A 22,461-nucleotide genomic window follows, 5' to 3' on the forward strand; every position below is an offset into this window, starting at 1 on the left:
ATGTTCAATCATTAGTAATTCTTATTACCTCTCTTATTTTAATTCTGGTAGAGTATATAACACACTTCTTTATTCTAATGAGTATAACTGATATTAAACTAAAAGCTCCGTTTTTTTTTTTTTTTTTTTTTTTTGCAATATGAGGATTCAAGTAGTATGACACCATTTCAGTAGAAAAAACAAGTTCAAAGAGGTGAAATAGCTTATCTAACGTTAGTAATAATGACATTAAATATCAAATCCTACGGCTTTCCCATTCGTGTCAGAATGTTTTCACTCTTGTAAAATCATTCAATTTTTCTTTTTTCTTTTTGCCCGCATCCAAGTCACACAGAAGTTCACAGGCCAGGGTCAAACTTGTGCCACAGCAGTTACCCAAATCACAGCAGTGACAACATGGGATCCTTAACTGCTAGGCCATCAGGGAACTCCTCATTTAACTCTTCTTAGATGTGAGTAGTTTACTCATTAGAATTAGTTGCAAGACACTTAGAACGCAGAATGAACTGGATTAGATGGTAAAGATACAAACATAATATATCACTGACCTGAAGAATAATTACTAAGTCCCTTAAGTCTTTTTGTAGAAAAGAACACATATTGTAATTTTATATTATGTTTTCTAACAAAGTTAAAATTTATCTAATTGTTTAAATGATTCCACAGTGAAAGAAGATATTAGAGAAAGAGACAGTAGTTTTAGGTGACCTGTTTTTATTAATTTCTCTGCAGACCACTTTGGTGTGGTAATGGTCTTGCTCTATAGAAGGAATGTGGTGGCAATTATTATGTTTTCACGGAACAAGTTCTTCTTGAGGGCCTAGACTATGACTTACTTGTCTCCTTTCTGACAAAATCATATTCATTCTACAGTTCTAGATGCACTGGCATCTTTTCTACGAGGATTCTCCCCTTTTTCTACAGAGAGAATAAATATTTCCTTCTTTCAGATTCTATACTTTGTTCCTAATGTTATTCTACAGCACACATCACCTTATAGTCAAGTGCCCTATCATTAGCTATATAACTTAATAAATGTCTGCTACAGTACAGGCTCCTCATAAGGACAGGACCATTCTTTGCCTATCCTCAGCATCCCACACAGTGCTTGACACACTCTAGTCAGTACAGTTGGCTGAGTTAATGTTTTAAAAAGTAGTATTTAAATAGTTACTTCTTCAGAACACTGTGTAATTATTAAGACCATATCTATTCCAGAGAGCCTTCCACCCTAGGAAGAATAAATATCATAATGCCATAAAATCAAATGCAGGTGCTTTCCCCCAACTCACATATATATTTTTAATATTTCCAATGTACATAATTTTTTTTTTTTTGTCTTTTGTTGTTGTTGTTGTTGTTGCTATTTCTTGGGCCGCTCCTGCGGCATATGGAGGTTCCCAGGCTAGGGGTCCAATCGGAGCTGTAGCCACCGGCCTACACCAGAGCCACAGCAACGCGGGATCTGAGCCGCGTCTGCAACCTACACCACAGCTCACGGCAATGCCGGATCGTTAACCCACTGAGCAAGGGCAGGGACCGAACCCACAACCTCATGGTTCCTAGTCGGATTCGTTAACCACTGCGCCACAACAGGAACTCCCCAATGTACATAAATTTGATCTGTGTGACTTTACTCTTAATAGGTCAATATCATTCCTGACAAAAAAGCAACAAAAAGAATATATTTCAGCCACCTTGTGTAGGTTATATGTTCTTGATAAGCACAAAAATTATCTAAATATGAACACCACATATTAAGCTTCTCTATACACTTCTCAACTTAAAGCTAATTATTGGTTTAAATAAGAACCTCAGTCTTAAGATAACTTGTGACTAGATAATAGTCACATTTCATGCACGCTAAACAAAATTAATTTCTCCCTCCTGCAATGTTATAACATATAATTGCCAATTCTGGACATCAATTATCTCCCCTTGTCAAAACACATTGCAAGAGATAAAGATTTTAGTGTGTTTTGCCTTGACAGGTCCACAAAGAATTATATAAAAAGAAGATTAATCAGTATTCATCATGCTATTCATTGCAATAACATTTTTATGACAATAAAGAGATTTTAAGTTTTCTCATATCATCTCATTTAACAGGATAATAGAGGAAGACAGATACTATATTATCTTCATTTTACTTATGCAGAACTTCAGTGGTCCACCAAATTGAACCTCATAAGTGGCAACAGGGGCTGAGGTACAGGTCCTTAAACACCAATAACCCTGAGGAAAGGATAAGGGGCCTTCAAGATACTTCCATTTCCACTAACACTGGTATGGGGGGGGGGGGGGGCTTCTGCACTCCAGACGTGAAACTGAATAGAAAAGGAACTACAAAGGGTACATACTACCTTTCAAATGCTGCCTGATTTTTCCATCCTTACTCTCTCATCTTGCCCAGATACATGCATATTCTCTCTCTCTCTTTCTTTTTTTTTTTTTTAATATATATATATATTTTTTTTTTTTTCATTATAGCTGGTTTACAGTGTTCTGTCAATTTTCAACTGTACAGCACGGTGAACCCGGTACACATACATGTATAGATTCTTTTATCAAATTCTCTTAATAAATCTTTTTTATCCTAGGCATAAGTGTATTGCTGATGAGGGGCATAACTGACCAGATATCCAGATTTAAATTCACTATTGAAGTGACTGCGGCATAAACTAGATGGGAGGTGATGCTGTTTGTTTAATGTAGAATGAAAATTTTAGGGATCACTGCAGGTTTCCACAGATAGTCATACACAAGGACAAAATTTCAAGTCATTCTCCAATTTAGAAAAAGCAAATATACTAGTGATGGGGGGAGAAGTGGGTACAAATTTAATTGTACAACAGATACCATATATTCTAAATTTCTTCTGTTAAAAAATAAAGTAAAACATTAAAAATGACCACAGCTTGCTGTCTTATTAATGCACTTCTATTTAAAAGCATTAAAAGCTAAATGCATAAATTCATGGGGTTTTGGCATTTGAGTTGCCGTAGGGACTAGGCAAATTTTTTTTTTTTTTTTAATTTTTAACTGTTTTGTCTTTTTTAGAGCTGCACCGGTGGCATGTGGAAGTTCCAAGGCTAGGGGTCAAATTGGAGCTGCAGCTATCAGCCTACACCACAGCCACAGCAACTCGGGATCCGAGCAGCATCTATGACCTACACCACCACAGTTCACAACATCTGATCCTTAATCTACTGAGTGAGGGAAGGGATCAAACCTGCATTCTTATGGATACTAGCCAGTTTCATTTCCACTAAGCTACAGTGGGAACTCTGGGACTAGACAAATTTGAATTAATATTTTAATATGAAAGTGCTAATGTAGGTTGCTTTTAAAGTTTATTACATTTATTCTTTGCAAAAATGTTAATACCTTTACTGAGGTATAATCTTCATGCCCTAACATTCACCCATTTTAGTACACAATTCAGTATTTTTGAGTATACTTACAGAGTTGAGCAACATCACAATCTAATTTTTGTACACTGAAATTACCCCCTCTCCCCACCAAAACCAAACAAACCTAGTTTGTTCTTAACCAGAAGAGAATCAAAAGACAAAGCCATTTTACCTAACTACTGTGAAATAGTTGATTCAAGAATGTATGGAAAATCTATGACCTATTTAGGCTGCACAGTATTAACTTGAAAAATTAAACAGACATTTAAAGAGCAAGAAAAACAAATTCCCAAAGTGGCCTATCTGTAAACTCTATTTGTGGTATCAGTTCAGTATCTTTAAGTTGTATTCAAAAACAAATAAAAATATCTCTTCTTATACTTGATATCAGCAGGAATAAAGCAGTTATTTCAGCTTAGCAGACCTAAGACCATTTTATTAATGGTTCCAAAGATAGCTCTACTGTCACAATCATGAACCTAAAATGTTTCAAACTCACTCACTATAACATTATGATGACAAATTTCAATATAAAGCAACATGAGTAAAAAGAGCTACTGACAAGAGCATTTTAAAAGAATGGTGTTAGGGATGGAAATGCTATACAATTGGGTTGTGATGGTCATTGTACAACTATAAATGTAATAAAATTCATTAAAAAAAAGAATAGTAAATAGGGTAAGGGTAAATAAAATGAAGCAATCCAAATGGAAGCTACTTTCTTATCCAATTTTTGAGGATTTAAAACTTTCTCTGTATGTTATATATACACAGACTCAGTTTTTGCATGACTCCTCTAGACTTCAGTTTTTACATGAGATCTGATCTTTCCATAGCCTTTTAAATAAATATGGACAATAAACCTTTAGAATAAGAACCCACCAAATCTGTTCAAAGTGGTCAGCATGAGACAATGCATAGATATCATTATGTGGATATAATTTAAATAGGTAATATTTTATTAAAGTTGGCATAGATATGAATAATAGATTAGTCTATGTCCAGGAATTTGGGGTCATTTTGACTGTTGACAGCTTGCCAAAGATCAAGAAGATCTTATAAACTTATTATGACGCTAACACAACTTAGTCCTCCAGGGCAGGTCCAATTTTATTAATGACGGTGACATAGCACTTGGCTACATGGACAAGATAGCATCATCCTTGCAGCAGCAATAATTTTCAAAAGTTTGAGAAAGCCCTCAATTTCTGCAACTTTCCTCAGTAATGAGATTTTTCTGAAGGTTTAGAAAGTCTCCAATTTCTGAAACTTCCTTCCCAATTTGTATTTTCCCAAACTTACTTACCGCAGCAGAGAATGACCAAGTAGGGCACCTCAAATGCCAATTAAAAAAATAAAAAAAAAAGCAAAAACTGTTCTTAGGCTAAGCTACCCATTCAAAATCATCATGAATATTATATTTCTTAATCATTTTTTTGAGATCCTCATGATATCTCCCAAATATTCTGATATTATAGATATTAATCTGATCACAAATCTAGTGATTAATATAAAACTCCCCATGCAAATTTGAAGATAGACTTGTCATCTACTACAGTATCTCATTCTATGTGGTAAATAATGGGTTAATACCAGGTGAGACACTGAAGCCAACTCCTTCTTTACTCTTGATTATCATGTAGATTTTGATTATGGGCACAAAGTGCGCAAAAATGTAAAACTGCAAGAAATATCCAACATCTTATTTTATCCAAGATTTTCCCTCTCCTCCTCTAGATCTTAACAGAGTCGCTCCTCTTAGAGCAATCTAAACTGGTTTACAATTTATCCCCTTTTATTTCTCCTGCCAGATCTCTAGAGGAGATGTTAATGAGTCTAGTAATGGTTTAACAGGCAACAGAAGAAATAACAAAAAAAAAAAAAGCTAAAGGTGTGAATAATCAGTAAGCTGGAAAAATCAAGTTCTTTAGAGCCAAGTTAACTAAAGACTCAAGTGAGAGACTTCACTGATGGAGTCATATTTTTCACTTAAGTAAGGACAAACACAACAACATACCTGCTTGGCCTGTGGTGACACTGACAGCCGCAAAGAGCCTCTGGGATCGGCTTAAGTCAGAAACTCCATTTACAGCTTCAACTTCAAAGGTATAATTAGCGTGGGCCAGAAGGTCCATGACAGTGACATAGTTATCCTCTAATCCAGTCTGCTGGGGCATGTATCCAATGTTACTCCCACAGGGAACGCATTCGCCCTGTTCCCAGCTGCACCGCTTACACAGGATTCTGTAGGTCACATCATTTCTTCCCCCATTGTCTGCAGGAGGACTCCACTCCAGGCTCACTGTGGTTTGGTTGATGTTGAAAATGAGGTTCTGTGGTGCAGATGGAGGCCCTGGGGAAGCCAAAAATAAATAAACAAATAAAAATAGACAGAAAGCAAATAAAAATGAACGAAAGGATCCACGTGAGGCATTAAGCTAGTGGCCCAGTTACCATCCAGAGAATGGGCTGAAATTCTTCCTTTCACATAAACATTTCATTACCTTTCCTAGAGTAACCATACAAAGCCTTCTTCAATTCTCTTGGCAAGAGGCTTTATTTATTTTCTATTTAATAATATGCCAAAATAAAAACAGGATAACAACTGTCTTTCTACTTTTGCCATGGTCTTGAGCTATTTTTCTTCCAAGCAACTAAAAAAGAACAGTTAATGCACCTAAAAAAGCAGTTGTGCCATTGTTTAAAAGTTTTTCTTTTAGCCAAATAAGAGGGAATACATCTACTCAGTCTTAATGTGCTCAAGAATGATTTATAGTAATGTCTGAAATTGGCTTTGAATTTGAGTCTCTCAAATATTCATTATTCGAAGCACCCAGATATGAGGTTTGCTCTATTTAGTGATAGAATTTTAATTCAGAAATCACCTTTTTCTAATCACATTTCATATCCATGCAAGAGTCAAATAACTTACCTTTTATTATTCCTACTAGATACATATGGAAAATATGATTAAATAAAATGTATCTTGATTTGGCAGACATGAAAATAATACTGCTGATGATGTAAGATGTATCTATTTCATATTATTGCTCAGCCTTATTGGTTCATGGAAAGTTTACAAGTATTTAATAACAATTAAGAATGTATTCCTAAATGTCATGCCTGTCTCAAAATGTCATGATTTTACAAAAAAGTGGAAAGGATCTGACAGTCCTTGTATAGTTCACAATGGTGGACTTACGTGTGCATGCCACGTAGGGCGGATCAGATGGAGCCCTGTAATAGCCATCCTCACAGTCACACCTTGAGGAGCCTTCTTTATCAGAAAAGCTGTGCGTCGGACAACGAGAGCACTGAAGATCTTGAGAGGATGATTTATAGAACCCACGGCCACAGGCTGGGAATGCAAAAGAAAGTGAAAATAAAAACATGAGAACAGAAACTTTTTTGGATTTGGGTAATATTTAGCAAAGAATAAAACATGAAATTTGATTTGTGAAAGGCACACACTTAAAGATAAAATTCTATTTAGTTAATACCAATAACCCAATGTTATAATACTACATTTTAAAACCAAAGGATAAAAACCAAATGATACACAAACTTGCACCTGTATGTAGTTGGCATCAGTCCAAAGTCTAGAGCCCCAAATTAAACACAAGCATAATTTATTTAGACAAAATCTCAGGAGAGTTAATTCAGGGTAACTTTGATTTCAATAATAATTAACTTGCTTGTTGATTTGCATTAACACACTTCAAAGTTATGTTTTCTTAATCTAATATAGCTGTAAATTAACTTTTTATGTGTGAATTCGATTCATACGGAAAAATATTAAAATAATTGTATTACCTAGCTAGAAATAAGAGTGATGTAAACATTTACATCTGAAAATGATAGAAATATATTCCCCCTCAATTTTCAGGAAACTTTAAAATATAATTTCAACAAATTTAAGTTATAAGGCAGGCTGCTTTCCACTACGTGAACTTCCTTGTTACTAAAAATGATGAAATCCTACGAACAGGAGAAACCTATTCTACCAGAAATAAGGAGAAAGCCATCAACTGCAAACAGATGATGCCTGCTTCTCCTCTGCTGAGAGGTTAAGATAGTCACACTAATAGAGCAACTGCTCTTGGCAATGAACAGACAGGCACAGGGAATATCTCTATCACTTTCCCAGTGAAGTTGCCTTACTCACTTTGAGCCTACTTATTATTAAATCAAGTAACCTGGAACCATTTACTATCCCCGGACACTTTACATATTTGTCTTCAATTAATATTTAGCAAATTCAATTTTCATTATTCCAACATTTTTTAATTAGTCCAGGGTACTGTACATTGACTATATTAAATAAATTCAATTTACCCTCCACATTTATTAAATGAGTATCTATTTAAGTTTTAGTGACTTTCAAATTTAATATACATCAATAACTCCTATCTATAAAGAAAAATTAGTGAATATTTAACATAAATTCAATTATAACTTTTAATTGTATAACATTCAAGTTTATTTAATGTTCCCAACTTGGGCATAATCACATTTTCACTCTTGGGTGGGAAAAACAATCTGATCTTATCAAGATGGTATGGATGTTCTCCAGAAAAAAGTTGAGTCATTCTGTACTTGTGCTCACATACTAAATATTTAATACATAATTTGGAACAATAGAGACCTCCAAATTATCTTTTAAGCTTCAAGAAAATAAGGCTGTTTTATATGAATAAGATAGGTATTTTAGATAACTTAGAAACTTAAAGATAGGTTATATTGTGGTAGATAATTGATAGATATGTGAACAGAACTACAACAATTTCCTTGTAAATATATGATCCACTACTACCCTCAGAAGCCAGTCTGCTTTTAGCTGGCTTCCTCTATTCATACAAAGTACAAAGATATTGGGCAGAGAAGCTTAATGCACCTCCATGTGTTGTCATAGCAATTACTACAAATCTACTGAACAGAGACAACAATGAGATAGATTACAAAATAATATAAAAATATAACACTTTAAACTGTTGCTAAGATCTTACCACATGAAAGAATGCTTAACTGGTAGGATAAAGAATTTAGCATGGATTTCTCAGGATGGAAATTTCTTTCTTTAAGTATGCACTGAATCTTGCTCCATGTATTATCTATAATTTAGTGATCAGATGTAACATCCGTAATACAGAGAAAGCAATGCTTTACTTACAGCCTGCATCTTGACAACATTAAGGCCCAGAGAATTAAAAAAGAAAAGAAGAGACAAAGAGGTGTATACTGACAGTCTTTGTTGATATTATGTGTATCTGCTCACTTTTTACAGGGAGAGGAGGTTAGGGAGCAAGGAAACTGGGAACACAATGACAAAATGATTTAACATCTACTAGGCAAAGCTTCCAGAATTAGTAGGCAGCAACAACCTAGTGGAATCCCTCACAATTCTCATTCCCCCATTGCATAAAAAGCCCTCTAATGAAAAGCTGAATCTCAGTTCCCTCAGAAATAAGGAGGTCCATTTTTTGTTCAACTGACAGGATTTGTGGCATATATGTACCTAATGTAGAGAAATTAAAAACCCTTATCACTCAACTTTCAAATTACATTAAATTCTGTTACCATTTTAGCAGATGGGAAAACAGATTTGAAGCAAAATTAACCTGAGTTCTTCAAATAATTCTGTTTGTCTAGGTTAAAACTAGATTTAGAACACAGGACTGCTGACACTCAACCATATGCTATTCCACCAGCCTTGACTGCTGAATGAGCCAAAGTCTGGCACCTTTTCAATGGGTCTCAAAGCTTTAGCAACCCTAAAAATGAATTTTCAATGGGTCCCTATTGCCTTTTATTATACCCTTTGACTAATTTAAAGTTATCACTTTAATTTAGAAACCTATGAAATAATATCCTAGCACACCTTACTCAAGAGATATTAAATAAGTCTGCCTAATTTCACTATGTGTTTTGGCACTGCAGTTGCCTGCAAAATGATGGAGTTCATGTGTAGCCATCATTACATAGATAATGAGAGGTAATCCCAGAAAAATGAGGTCGTAAAAGTCTTAACATTTTTTCTTTGAAGTAATACTCTGTTTCAGTTCAGTTAAGCTTGAAAATAATAACTAGTAATGAGACAGTTTTCACTTAACCTTTAAGGAAATTATTAATTTAGATTTAATAAAAATAAGTACAAAATCTTGGGAGCTACAGTGTAAAGAGTAAAGCCAAGAACACAAGAGAGACATAAGCTGTATCACTTAGGATGGTGGTGAGCAATTGGGTGGTAAAAAGCTTGAGAAGGAAGTAACAGATGCTCATAAAATTAAAATTTTAGATAAGATATCTAGATGAAATAGCTTGAGTAAAATATTCAGTAAGAGAAACTGGGGTGAAGTGATATACCTGAGATTCAACCACTTAAGGAAGACTTGGATGAGCTCTCTAACTGCTCCCAAAAGCCTACGTGGAAATAAAGGCAATTTCTCCTCTCTATAAATGCAACTTTTTCCAAAAAGGTACTAGTAAAAAAGTTCTTCATGGTAAATGCTTTCTGAAACTTCAATCAAAGATAAATTCCATTTATACATAATGATGAAGTATATAAGAATAACTTTCTAGAGTTCTCGTTATGGCTCAGTGGTAACAAACCTGACTAGTGTCCATGAGGATGCAGGTTTGATCCCTGGCCTCGCTCAGTGGCTTAAGGATCTGATGTTGCCCTGAGCTGTGGTGTAGATTGCAGACATGGCTTAGATCCTGCGTTGCTGTGGATGCGGTGTAGGCTGACTGTTGTAGCTCTGATTCAAACCCTAGCCTAGGAACTTCCATAGGCCACAGGTGTGGCCCTAAAAAGCAAAACAAAACAAAACCAAAAAGAGAGTAACTTTCTCGGAATTGTGCAATAGCAGTTTTAAAACTTTTTTTCTTCATTTGCTTTATTTCTCAATTTGTTCAAAAGCATTTAAACTCAAAGCAAACTTTATGTGTGCCTTATGGTAAAATCAGTTAAAAAAAGAAACATCTCATTCTGAGTTGCTGCCTTTTGATGATTTTGTTTTAACTGGACATTCTTTTAAGGTAGTATTTTATTGGATTGCTAAAGATTGGGAATATGTATAAAATTTGTTTCAATATTTAATTACTTTAGTAAAAACAATATTTCAGTGATTATTTTAGTAATAATATTTTTCAGTGTTACCACAGAAGCCTGGGATTGATTCTTTGGACTGTTTTTTTGGTTTTTTTGTTTGTTTGTTTTCCTAGCCCTCAGGGTCTTAATGAATAAAATAACACAAATTCTTTATCCTAGAGCTAAGAACCATAATCTTGTCAGATTTCATACACTAACCAAGTTTTCACTTAGCTGGTTATTTAAATGGAAGACCATCAGAGTTCCCGTCATGGCTCAGTATTTAACGACCAGGGACCATGAGGTTGCGGTTTCGATCCCTGGCCTTTCTCAGTGGGTCGGGGATCCGGTGTTGCCGTGAGCTGTGGTGTAGGTCACAGACGCAGCTGGGATCCTGCGTTGCTGTGGCTCTGGCATAGGTTGGCAGCTGTAGCTCCGATTAGACCCCTAGCCTGGGAACCTCCATATGCCATGGGAGCAACCCTAGAAAAAAGGCAAAAAGACAAAAAAAAAAAAGGAAAACCACCAAAGAAAAAGAAAATCTAGATAGCATATGAAACGTCCGTTTACTAGACAGGGACAATATTACCTACTGCAATATATCTACTAAATTATATTACAAAATATACTGTATTCCAAGATCTGCTATATTATCTGCTGCAATGAAATAAGCATAACATTATATTAAATTAAATTATATTTAATTTCAACTATTTTTAAATCAAAATACTGTCCTATGTAATGAAATTGGTTTAAATAATATTGGGGGTTTAAATTCTTTAAAAAAAAAGCACGGGAGTTCCCGTCGTGGCGCAGTGATTGACGAATCTGACTAGGAACCATGAGGTTGCGGGTTCGGTCCCTGCCCTTGCTCAGTGGGTTAACAATCCGGCGTTGCCGTGAGCTGTGGTGTAGGTTGCAGACTCGGCTCGGATCCCGCGTTGCTGTGGCTCTGGCATAGGCCGGTGGCTACAGCTCCGATTCAACCCCTAGCCTGGGAACCTCCATATGCCGTGGGAGCGGCCCAAGAAATAGCAACAACAACAACAACAACAAAAAAAAGACAAAAGACAAAAAAAAAAAAAAAAAAAAGCATGCAAAACAAAATAGGACTTCTCATTTATAAGAAAATTAATTAAGATCAACAGAATTCTGAACACAAAGATATTTAAATACACAAGAGAGTTGATTCCAAAGCCTCGTATTCTGATTCTCAATTAAACTCTCCCAACAAAAGCATATCCCATGGTTGTCTTCAATGGATATCAAGTATTTAAGCAATATGGTGCCAGACCTTTGAGCATGAGGCAGTCTGTGGAAAAATGAGGGTACTGGTGTGACAACTCTGTATTCTCAATGAACAGTCCTAAAGGCCATCTTAAAAGCCACAGACAAATTTTCAGTCTTTAGGCTAAACTATTAGGTGAAATGGAATATCTCTTTTTTTCTGATTAGGGGTGCCGATACTCAGACTAGCCCTATTGTTTAGCTTTATGACCTACAAGGGTAAGCTTGAGGGATAGCCTATCTGATTATACTTCTAAGGGCCTTCTCTCACAAACTGGTTATCCCAGAAAATCCACATACTTCTAGAATTCTTCTATAGCCAAGAAAGATTCCCTCAACCTTAACGGGCACCTTTTTTGGAAATCTTTTTTTTTTTTTTTTTTCTTTTGTCTTTCTGTCTTTTTAGGGCTGCACCCACAGCATATGGAGGGTCCCAGGCTAGGGGTCCAATCAAAGCTGTAGCCACCGGCCTACGCCAGATCCGAGCCATGTCTGTGACCTACACCATAGCTCAGGGCAATGCTGGATCCTTAACCCACTGAGAAAGGCCAGGGATCAAACCTGCATCCTCATGGATGCTAGCTGGGTGTATTAATTGCTGAACCACTACAGGAACTCCATTTTTTTTGGAAATCCTAAACTCTACCTTTAATCTCAGACATAGCTGACCCCTGTCTGAATATTAAGGCATTGATAATCCATATCCTAGTTGGCTGTCTTTCATGGCTGCACACAAGGGATGTTTTGAAGAGACACTACTGTCTTGATCTTAAGAAATGAAATCATTATTAGGGCCTGGATATTTCTATATTTTAAAATCTTTCCAGTGTTTAGAATCATCAATCTAGAGGTTTTCTCAGACTATCAAAGTCTGTAATGAATGCATGACAATAAGATATCTCCACCATAAACTGCTGAAGGAGATAAAACTAGATATTCTTGAGAATATAATAAATTGGAATTTTAAAAAGTCAAAATTAAAATTCCTTAATAAGCCAGTCAAAAATAGGCAAAGACTCTACATAGGTACTTCTATATTTAAGATATCTATACAAATGGCCAATAAACACAAAACAATGCTCAAGGTCATTAGTCATCAGAGAAATGCAAATCAAAACCACAATGAGATACCATTTATACCCAATAGGAAGGCTATCATCAAAAAGACTGATAAAACAAGTTCAGAAAGAATATGGAGGAATTAAAACTCTCATACATAGCCGTTAGGAATGTAAAATGGTACACACACTTTGAAAAAAACTGGCAAATCTTCAAAAGGTTACACGCAGTTATCATATTACCCAACATTTCCATTCTAGGTATATATGCAAGAGAAATGAAAACATTTATTGACACAAAAACTTAAACATAATTAAAAGTTTATAGCAGGATTATTCATAATAACCAAAAGTGTGGGAAGAACTGAAACATCCCTCAACTAGTAGATGACATACTATGATGAAAAGGAGTTAAATTCTGATACATGCTCCAAAAGAGATGACCCTTGAAAACATGATGCCATATGAAAGAATCCAGATACATGAATCCTGACACAAAAGATCATATATTGTATAATTTTGTTTATATGAAATATCCAGATAGGCAAATCCATCCAGAATAGCAAATCTATAGACAGAAAGCATACTGGTGGCGGCTAAGGGATGGGGCAATGAGGAGGAATAGCAAATGACTGTTAACGGGTACAGAGTTTCTTTCCAGGGTGAGGAAAATGTTCTACAATTGATCTGTAGTGATGGTTGCACAACTCTAGAACTTTAGTAAAAAAACACTAAATTGTTCACCTGAGTGAACTGTATGGTATGCGAATTTTATCTCAGTAAAGTTATGTATCATAAAATCCATTAATAATGCTACAAACTGAACATTTGAGTAAGCTAACATTAAGAAAAAAATACCAAATTTTATCTGCCAAAAATATATTAGTAGCTTGTCTTTCTAACACATAGACTCTATATTCACTTTTTTTTTTTTTTGCCACATCCTCAGCATGTGGAAGTTCCTGGGCCAGGGATTGAACTTGCACCACAGCAGTGACAATGCCAGATTCTAATCCACTGAGCCTTGAGGGAACTCCTATATTCATCTATTTTTAAAAAGCTGTATTTACATGTAAAAATTAACTATCAATTCCAAAAAAGTGGAAAATGTATAATCAATATATTCTTTTTACCCATTTGTTAAGAGTTTTATAAATTATAATTTCTCTTTTACCTGAGGAGTAGTAATTTTATCTGAGTAATTTTTGACTTAAATTGATGCTTTTCAATACCAAACTTATATGTTGGGGAGATTTCTGATATGTTGTATACAAAGTTAATTTTGAGTGAATATGTGAATAGATCTTAAACATTCTAATTTTTTATCCATGTAACTGTGCCAGACAAGAGCTAGTTTCCTTTTATCCACCCCTCCAGCCAACTTCTCCTCCCAGGAGCTAAATGAATACAATTAGACTCAGTTCCTCAGGTCTTACTCTGTTTCCAGACCTGTGATTTTAGGCACAATTAGACTTTTTCTGAAGGAATTATGTGTATGTGTCTGTGTGTAAAATATGAGGCTCTGCAGATGTTTCCGGCCACAGTTATACAGCTGCAAAGAGTTTATTAATTATGAGTGGATTTTTCTGGTCTTTAATATTATTGTAGAAGCTACACACATACATAGTTAGCGATTCTAATGAATGCTGTTATTTTATCTATTGCAGATGGACATTTGACTCAATTCAGGCAAGCTAGTCTGTTTCCATAGGAGCTTTCAAATATTTGTGTCATATTAATGCCTTACTTCTATATGCAAAGGGGAACACACAGCTTGTAGAAATAGTACTCCCACTGCTCAAAGGGCTGACCTCATCTGGGATGGACAGATCCAGAATCTGTATTTTAATCCTATTGACAGTGCCTCAGTGGGAATAATTACAAAAGTCTGTCTGAAAGCCAGACCTCCTGTCATTGACATTCTATGATTTTTCACATTGAGAATGAACAGCAGGGCAGGGAGGATAAAAACAACATGATGTACCGAGTATATTACAGTTTGTGAAGCACCATCCATGTTCCTACAACTAACTTGAGTTTAGAAAAGAAACGATACAGAAAATAAAGTTTGTGATAACAGGTGCTCACATGCTTAAAATAATTTAGGGATTTTAAAAACTAAATAGAAAAAGTAATTTGGGGCATTATAAATATATATGTATGTAATATATGTTATTTATTTGTGTTATTTGAGTACTTAATGTTTTATCAATACTATATGGTAGAAGAGAAATACTTGTAAAATAAAATGCTTTTAAGTGTTTTTTTTTAAGATTTAGACTGTAAATAAAACAAAGCGCTGTGTAAACAGCTTTTTTATTCTTTATTAAATTATCAGTTTGAAATATGCTAGGAATTTTGCTGAAGTCTGGCATTAAAATATTCTCTAATGTATCAGAATCTCACCATAATTCTGACCTCATTAGCAAAACGATTTTTTTAAAAAGAGGAAATTAATATCAAGTCAGAATATTCAAAATTGTTTTCCTTCTCTTTCTCCTTTTTAATATTAGATTGTATTAAAAGGGTAATGTGACACAGCAAAAGAGAATTGGATTTTAACTCAAAAGAACTGTGTCCAAATCCACTCCACCACTTACTGGCATGCGATTTGGACAAAGTCAGTTCATATTCTTGAGCTTCAATGTCCTTGTTTCATTGTTGTTAATTATTAAGAGCTATAGACACTAGTTTTTTTTTAATATTTCAATATGCAAAAGGTTGTTTCAGCAACAACATAGTAACTGGTTACCTAGCTATTAAATTCTCATACAGCTGTCTCCATTGAAATACTATCTTTAAAAACACATATATTTCTACCAGCATCACCACCCCAATACCACACATGCTAACTCACACCCACTTAGTCTTTCAGTAGTGCCTCAGCAAGAGTGTGAAAGACAGGTTCTAAAGGGCTGTCCTGCCTCTGCATGCCATCCCTGACAGGCAGTGGCAGGCACTGCATCAAGGCTTCGTCTGCTCAGAGATTCACCTCCAGCTCTTCCTCTGCCATCACTGTCAAACCCTGTCTGTGTTCCTAAAGATGTGCACATTCATTTTGGTTCATGCAGGTAAGGACCCAGGCATGGAATTTTTAATTATGTAAATTACTTAATAATAAACTCCCATAAAAGGAAAGACTCCATATGATATCAGCCCCTTCAGGATCTCACTCAATGTTGTCCTCATAAGGACCACTGAGGGGTCAACCTACAGATAAAAAACATAAATTACCTATGAAATCTCAGGTTTTAGTACACTAGAAGTGAATTCAGATAATCTTAACCTTAATTCAGAGCTATAGTAAAATAGTGTAATTATGGGGTTCCCATGGGCAAAATACCCTTAAATCAAGGGGAAACCAGGTAACCAAACTCAAACATGATATTATTTATTTGTAGCATCTAAAAAATATGGCTTATTTATGATACAGTATAATTTTACTTTACTAAAACACTTCCTAGAGGGCATGTCATTATGAAAAAGAGGCTATGATAAGTTCTTAAATAGCAATTGGTGTTAGGAACATTTTAGACATGAGATAAAATTTACACTACACTAGCATTTATGCCACTGTCAATTTTATTTTCAAATATTTCTCTTATATTCATTATAATATCATATATTTTAAATTTGTTTTTATTATTCATTCTTATTTTGCTAAATCTTCACAATTTTGAAAATACAGCAAGAAAGGTCAGGTAATACAAGCTCTATATGGAAACATGATGTAAAATATATGTGAGAATTCCTCTTTTGAAAGATTAATACTTTGTTTTAATATAGTCATATTAAAAACATTTCTTAAAAGATAAAATTCAAATTCTGAATGATAGACTTTGTTAAGTTCATCATATGAGGTCTCACATCAATAATCCTGAAAAGGCAATATGACTTGTCCTTTACATAAATTATGAATCTCACTTTCCCTCCAGCATGTACTAGCTGTGTGACCTTTCTAAATTTGCTTAAAATCTCTGAGTCCGGTTTTTCCCATCTAAAATAAAGAAACCTAATGATAAAACCTCCTCCTAAGATTATTGTGAATTAAAGTGCAAATTCATGTGAAGAACTTCGCACAATGCCTGATGGAGAGAGAATAAGCACTCAACAAAAACAGTAAATTATTATGATTACTTCACAATGTCAATTTCCACGCAAAGTTTTGATCCCACTGTGGTTCTGTCCCTGATAAACATCGAGCCACTCCCCTATTACCAGTTTTATATGTAAATAAGAAACAAATTATTAGGCAAATATAGCCATAGTATGTATTTATTCCCTGACTATAATTATTGTTTGCCTACTCTTTGCATTGTGCCAGGAAATGGACCAAAGTCACATCTGCTAAAAAGACAAATATGATGATCTCTCGCTATAGTATGTTTTTAAACTATATTACTTTTTGAGATAGCATCCAATGGTATGGATAATTATGCCAATTAAGTGCTTAGGCTAATTAAATTTCTGAGTTTTCATAATAAATTACTTATGTAAATTATAAATATTGTACCTTAATTTGTATCTTTCACAATGCGCTTAATTATTTCCTATTTTAGTGGTGAACATAGACTCAAAAGTCACCTTTTCTGCCAGAGCTGTAGCATTTCATCAATGCGAAGTGAAAAAAACTACACACTGTACGTAGACATGCAGAAAATGTGTGTAGTTACATATTATTGACCACTTATATTTAAACTGGAGAGCTATTTGTGGCAGTTATTGGTTTGTTTTTCAATGAGGCTAATAGTGGATCTGGCAATACTCTGTAAGGGCAGGTTATTTAAAGTTCAAAAAACTTTAGCTAGACAAGAAATATGTATGAAAATACAGATGTTTGGGATTACAATACATTTAATAAAGTGAAGATTTTTAGTTAAATTCAAGGAATTAAAATCAGACTTTTGTCAGTGATTAAATAATTGATTTTTCACCTATAATACATTTAAAACTATATATATGGAAAAAAAGTTTGCAAGATGCCTAGCCAAAATGAAAAGAATTAATTTTATCTTTTTTTTCTTTTTTTTTTTTTTTGTCTTTTTGCTATTTCTTGGGCCGCTCCCACGGCATATGGAGGTTCACAGGCTAGGGGTCTAATCGGAGCTGTAGCCACCGGCCTACGCCAGAGCCACAGCAACGCGGGATCCGAGCCGCGTCTGCAACCTACACCACAGCTCATGGCAACGCCGGATCGTTAACCCACTGAGCAAGGGCAGGGACCGAACCCGCAACCTCATGGTTCCTAGTCGGATTCGTTAACCACTGCGCCACGACTGGAACTCCTTTTTTTTTTTTTTTTTTTTTTTTTTTGTCTAATTTTATCTTAATTTCTTAAAATGAAGAGCAGACCTTCCATTTCAAGCAGTCTAAGGTAAGATATGGGATTTCAGGACCAGTCTTCTACAATAATTTTTAAAATGATTAATACAAAATCATCAGTTAAGGCAATCTTTCTTGCTATTTCATGGAGACTTTTTTTCTTATTTAGTCAGTTATAAAATGTGGATCAATACCAGGTCTTGTGAAGCAAATTACCCTAAAGCAGTTTAAGGCAGTTTGAACATGTGGGGAAATAAATAATCATTTTTGTTATGTCAGTGGAAAAATTTTTGAAGATCATAACGAAATCAGTTTACCCTGAAGCACGACATTTTAAAAAGATGCATCAGGACAATAAGAAGATTCCCTCAGTTCTTAATTGTTTGAAATAAAAGAAAATAACAGGCAGGATAAGTCCTTATAACAAATGATGTTGAATTGAATCCTTTTTTTCAAAACAGACACACATACACAAAAACCTAATAGACATATTACATGTATATGTGTGTATATACATATATATATATACACACACACACATATATATGAAGAAACAAAATTTTTAGGTAAACAGAATGGTTAGAGAAAAACAAAATAGTAGGAATTCTCAGAATTCCTGCTGCAGCACAGTGGGTTAAGAATCCTATTGCAGCAGCGTGGGTCATTGCAGAGGATCAAACTGCGGTTTCAATTCCCAGCCAGGTGCAGTGAGTTAAAGGATCCAGTGTTTCTACAGCTATGGTGCAGGTCACAGCTGCGGCTTGGATTCAGTCCCTGGACTGGGAAGTTTCATTTGCTGTGGGTGCAGCCATAAAATAAAACTTTAAAAAATAGCATGAATTCTCTAACTGGATTCCTGTACTTTCTACTTCTTAATAATAGAAAGCCACTTAGCTATTCATTTTTACCTACACGCCATGCAAACAATCAGACACAGCTCTATCTGTATCGTATCCACTTGGTATCCACAGCATTTTACCAAGAGATAATGTTGGTTCTACTAGAATATTTTTAATATATTTCTTAAATAAAGCCTCTCAAGAAAGCTGTGTTATATACATAAAAACACATCTTAACTAGTTTAGTTTCTTTTTTAAGAATAACTAACTCATCCTTTACGATGCAATTAAAAGCTTTAGCTCCTCTGCATTTCCTGACCTCCTAAAGCTACATTAGGAGAGATTACAAACTGGTCTGAACGACATATCACAACTGTGGCATTAATACTGCCATAATTATTTCTTCAGGTGTGTCTCCTCCAGGCAACTGTGAGCATCTCAAGGACAGGGATTATGATATTATCCATGGATCCCCAAACCACAGCATGACGTCTGGCACATAGCAGGAGGTTAACCTGAATTTACTGAATGAAAGAATCTTTATTCATCCTACAGCAGTATGCACCTGGTAATAGACACCCCACTTACCAAAGGTTAATTCACTGACATCACTTAGTAAATTTTTCATAGTAATCAGATCAATGGAAATGACATGGCACATTCTCATAAGAATGTGGTATGGTTCTGACTACATCAGTTAAAGAAAGACTTTTCAGGGGCTTGCACTCCTACAGAACTCCCTGTTATGCTGTAAGGGGAAATAACTGCACAGTCATATTTAATTTAATGGTCTAGATATTTCTAAAATGATTCTATAAGCATCCTTGACACAGTACTATGAGTAAGTGCATGAATGAGAGCCAAATTATTAAGAGTAAAATTTAGGACATTTTCTTTGAACATGAGAGAGGGAAGATCCAAGAGAGAGAAACTAATAAATAGTGAATTGTAATCAAAACAAAACTTTTAGTGTAGAGCTCTTTTCCAACACAAAAATCTAGAGAACAATAGTCCTCCCCATATACTTAAAGAAGACCATTTTTCTTTAACTATATAATCTAGCCAAACTAAAAAAAAGAATATTCTAGTTTTAGATAATCTAGAATCGCTATATTCTGGAGGGTACACAAACGTGTTCATTTCAGTTAGTAATTTAGAACTAGACAGGCTACCTTTAATATAAATTCTTGTAATTAACATTTCTATTGGAAAACACAGAAATATCACTGATGCCTTACATTATGAAAAATGATTTCAATTTATTCCTAACTGGCTCTTTTAAATTTTATAAATACCAAGGAAGATACACAGATAACCAACAAGCACATGGAAAAATGCTCAACATCCCTGATTATTAGAGAAATGCAAATCAAAACTACCACGAGATACCACCTTACACCATTCAGAATGGCCATCATTAATAAGTCCACAAATAACAAATGCTAGAGAGGGTGTAGAGAAAAGGGAACCCTCCTCCACTGTTGGTGGGAATGTAAGCTGCTACAACCACTATGGCGACCAGTATGGAGATACCTGAGAAATCTATACATAGAACTACCATATGACCCAGCAATCCCACTCTTGGGCATATATCTAGACAAGACTTTCCTTGAAAAAGACACATGCACCCGCGTGTTTACGGCAGCACAATTCACAATAGCCAAGACGTGGAAACAATGTCCATCAAGAGATGATTGGATTAGGAAGATGTGGTATATATACACAATGGAATACTACTCAGCCATCAAAAAAGAACAAAATAATGCCATTTGCAGCCACATGGATGAAACTAGAGACTCTCATACTGAGTGAAGTAAGTCAGAAAGAAAAAAACAAATACTATATGATATCGCTTATATCTGGAATCTAATATAAGGCACAAATGAACTTTCCACAGAAAAGAAAGTCATGGACTTGGAGAATAGATTTGTGGTTGCCAAGGGGAGTGGGAGGGAATGGGATGGATTGGGAGCTTGGGGTTAATAGATGCAAACTATTGCCCTTGGAATGGATTAGCAATGAGATCCTGCTGTTTAGCAGTGGGAACTATGTCTAGTCAGTTATGATGGAGCACGATAATGTGAGAAAAAAAGAATGTATACATGTATGTGTAACTGGGTCACCATGCTATACAGTAGGAAAAAAACTGTATTGGGGAAATAACAATTAAAGAAAGAAAGAAAGATGGAAAGAAAAAGAAAGAAAGAAAGGAAAAAAGAAATTTTATAGACAATAATTGTAAACAAAAAACTAATTTAAAAACAATGGGCTTTTACATTTTTTGTTTTCTCTTATTATGAGCACAAACGCATACATATCCACATACCCTTCTGTACATTTGTGTTATTCCATTCAATTTCAGATGTCTCAAATTAGTTTTGCCTATGACCCACAGGGGAGAGGGGCATGACAAAACTAAGGATTAAAGCTTACTTATATGTACATATAATATTTCATTTTTGTTAAATCTACCAGAAAAACTGAATAAAAAACATAAAGTACTTTAACATTAACAGTGATCTCAGGAAAAATAATGTCAACACTACAAAGTATCAGACTCAACACATACTCTCATATATGTCAATCTGAAAAAAATTGACAAATTTAGATGTGAAGACCTGTTTTCTCAGAGTAAAGGATAATAATGTAAATGAAAAATCAGTTGAGAGTTCTTACACAGAAAATAAAAATACAATGATTGATTCTATTGCTACACTAATATAATATTATATACAGAGAGTTAATAATGCATTGTCTTCCTAATTAATTAGAATCAAATCATCTCAAAACCCACCCAAAGGTTTGGAAATACTAATTTTAACTAAACAGGATACAGATAATAAGGAAGAAAAAAATCAAAATCCGGACAAAATGGTGAGGAACATACAGAAGAAAAGCAGATGACAGATTATAAAGACACACTATCACAGATGGAAACCAGGCGGAACAAGGGCAGACAGTATTTTTAGAACAGATTTTTTTCAACATTTGGGTTACCTTCTGAGTAAATGTTCAACAAGAGACTGATAAGAATAGTAGCTGCATGTGTTTAAATAAACAGAATGTCTAAAACTAAGGTGTGACTAACTCAATCCTACGTAATTTAGGGATAATCAAGCCCTGTATAAGAATTTGTGAAATAAACATCTTGTGAGTGGATGATGCCAATGGAAAAATTAGGTAACTGATGGTTGAAAGTTTTCACTTGTTTCTATTTTATTTCACTATAATAAACATAAAACCTGTGGCAAAATTAGACTAAGGGTGATGCTTTCCAAATGCCAACAATTATAAAAGGAGAGAGTCCAAACCTTAAAAGAATATAACTATTCCTTTTGCCACTTTTGAACATAGTTATTTTGTTGTTTAAATTAGTAGGCCTTTAAGTAGGAGGCTAAAAGGTAAATCTTTTCAAGCTACAGATGTTAAAAGAATATGTCTAGCCTGGTGTC

The 22,461-nt window shown here is 34.8% G+C and overlaps 1 protein-coding gene across 9 annotated transcripts in view; it reads right to left on the bottom strand.

The window, feature by feature from the left end:
• EPHA7 (EPH receptor A7) overlaps window positions 1–22,461 on the bottom strand; it is a 172,150-nt gene that overhangs the window by 104,977 nt on the left and 44,712 nt on the right. For all 9 annotated transcript variants that reach the window (XR_014840107.1, XR_014840101.1, XR_014840112.1 and 6 more), the window contains exons 4-5: window positions 6,616–6,771; window positions 5,431–5,766 (exon numbers count right to left, since the gene is read on the bottom strand). Coding sequence is in view for 4 of the 9 variants with exons in the window: in XM_021090161.2 (XP_020945820.1) it covers window positions 5,431–5,766; window positions 6,616–6,771 (492 nt within the window). In the remaining 5 variants the exon portion in view is untranslated. The remainder of the gene's footprint in view (window positions 1–5,430; window positions 5,767–6,615; window positions 6,772–22,461) is intronic.

The sequence above is a fragment of the Sus scrofa genome, chromosome 1 (genome assembly GCF_054392235.1).
Source record: "Sus scrofa isolate SSC_HxYL_T2T_F1_AM1 chromosome 1, Sscrofa_HxYL_maternal_Yorkshire_Landrace_v2.0, whole genome shotgun sequence".
NCBI lineage: Eukaryota > Metazoa > Chordata > Mammalia > Artiodactyla > Suidae > Sus > Sus scrofa.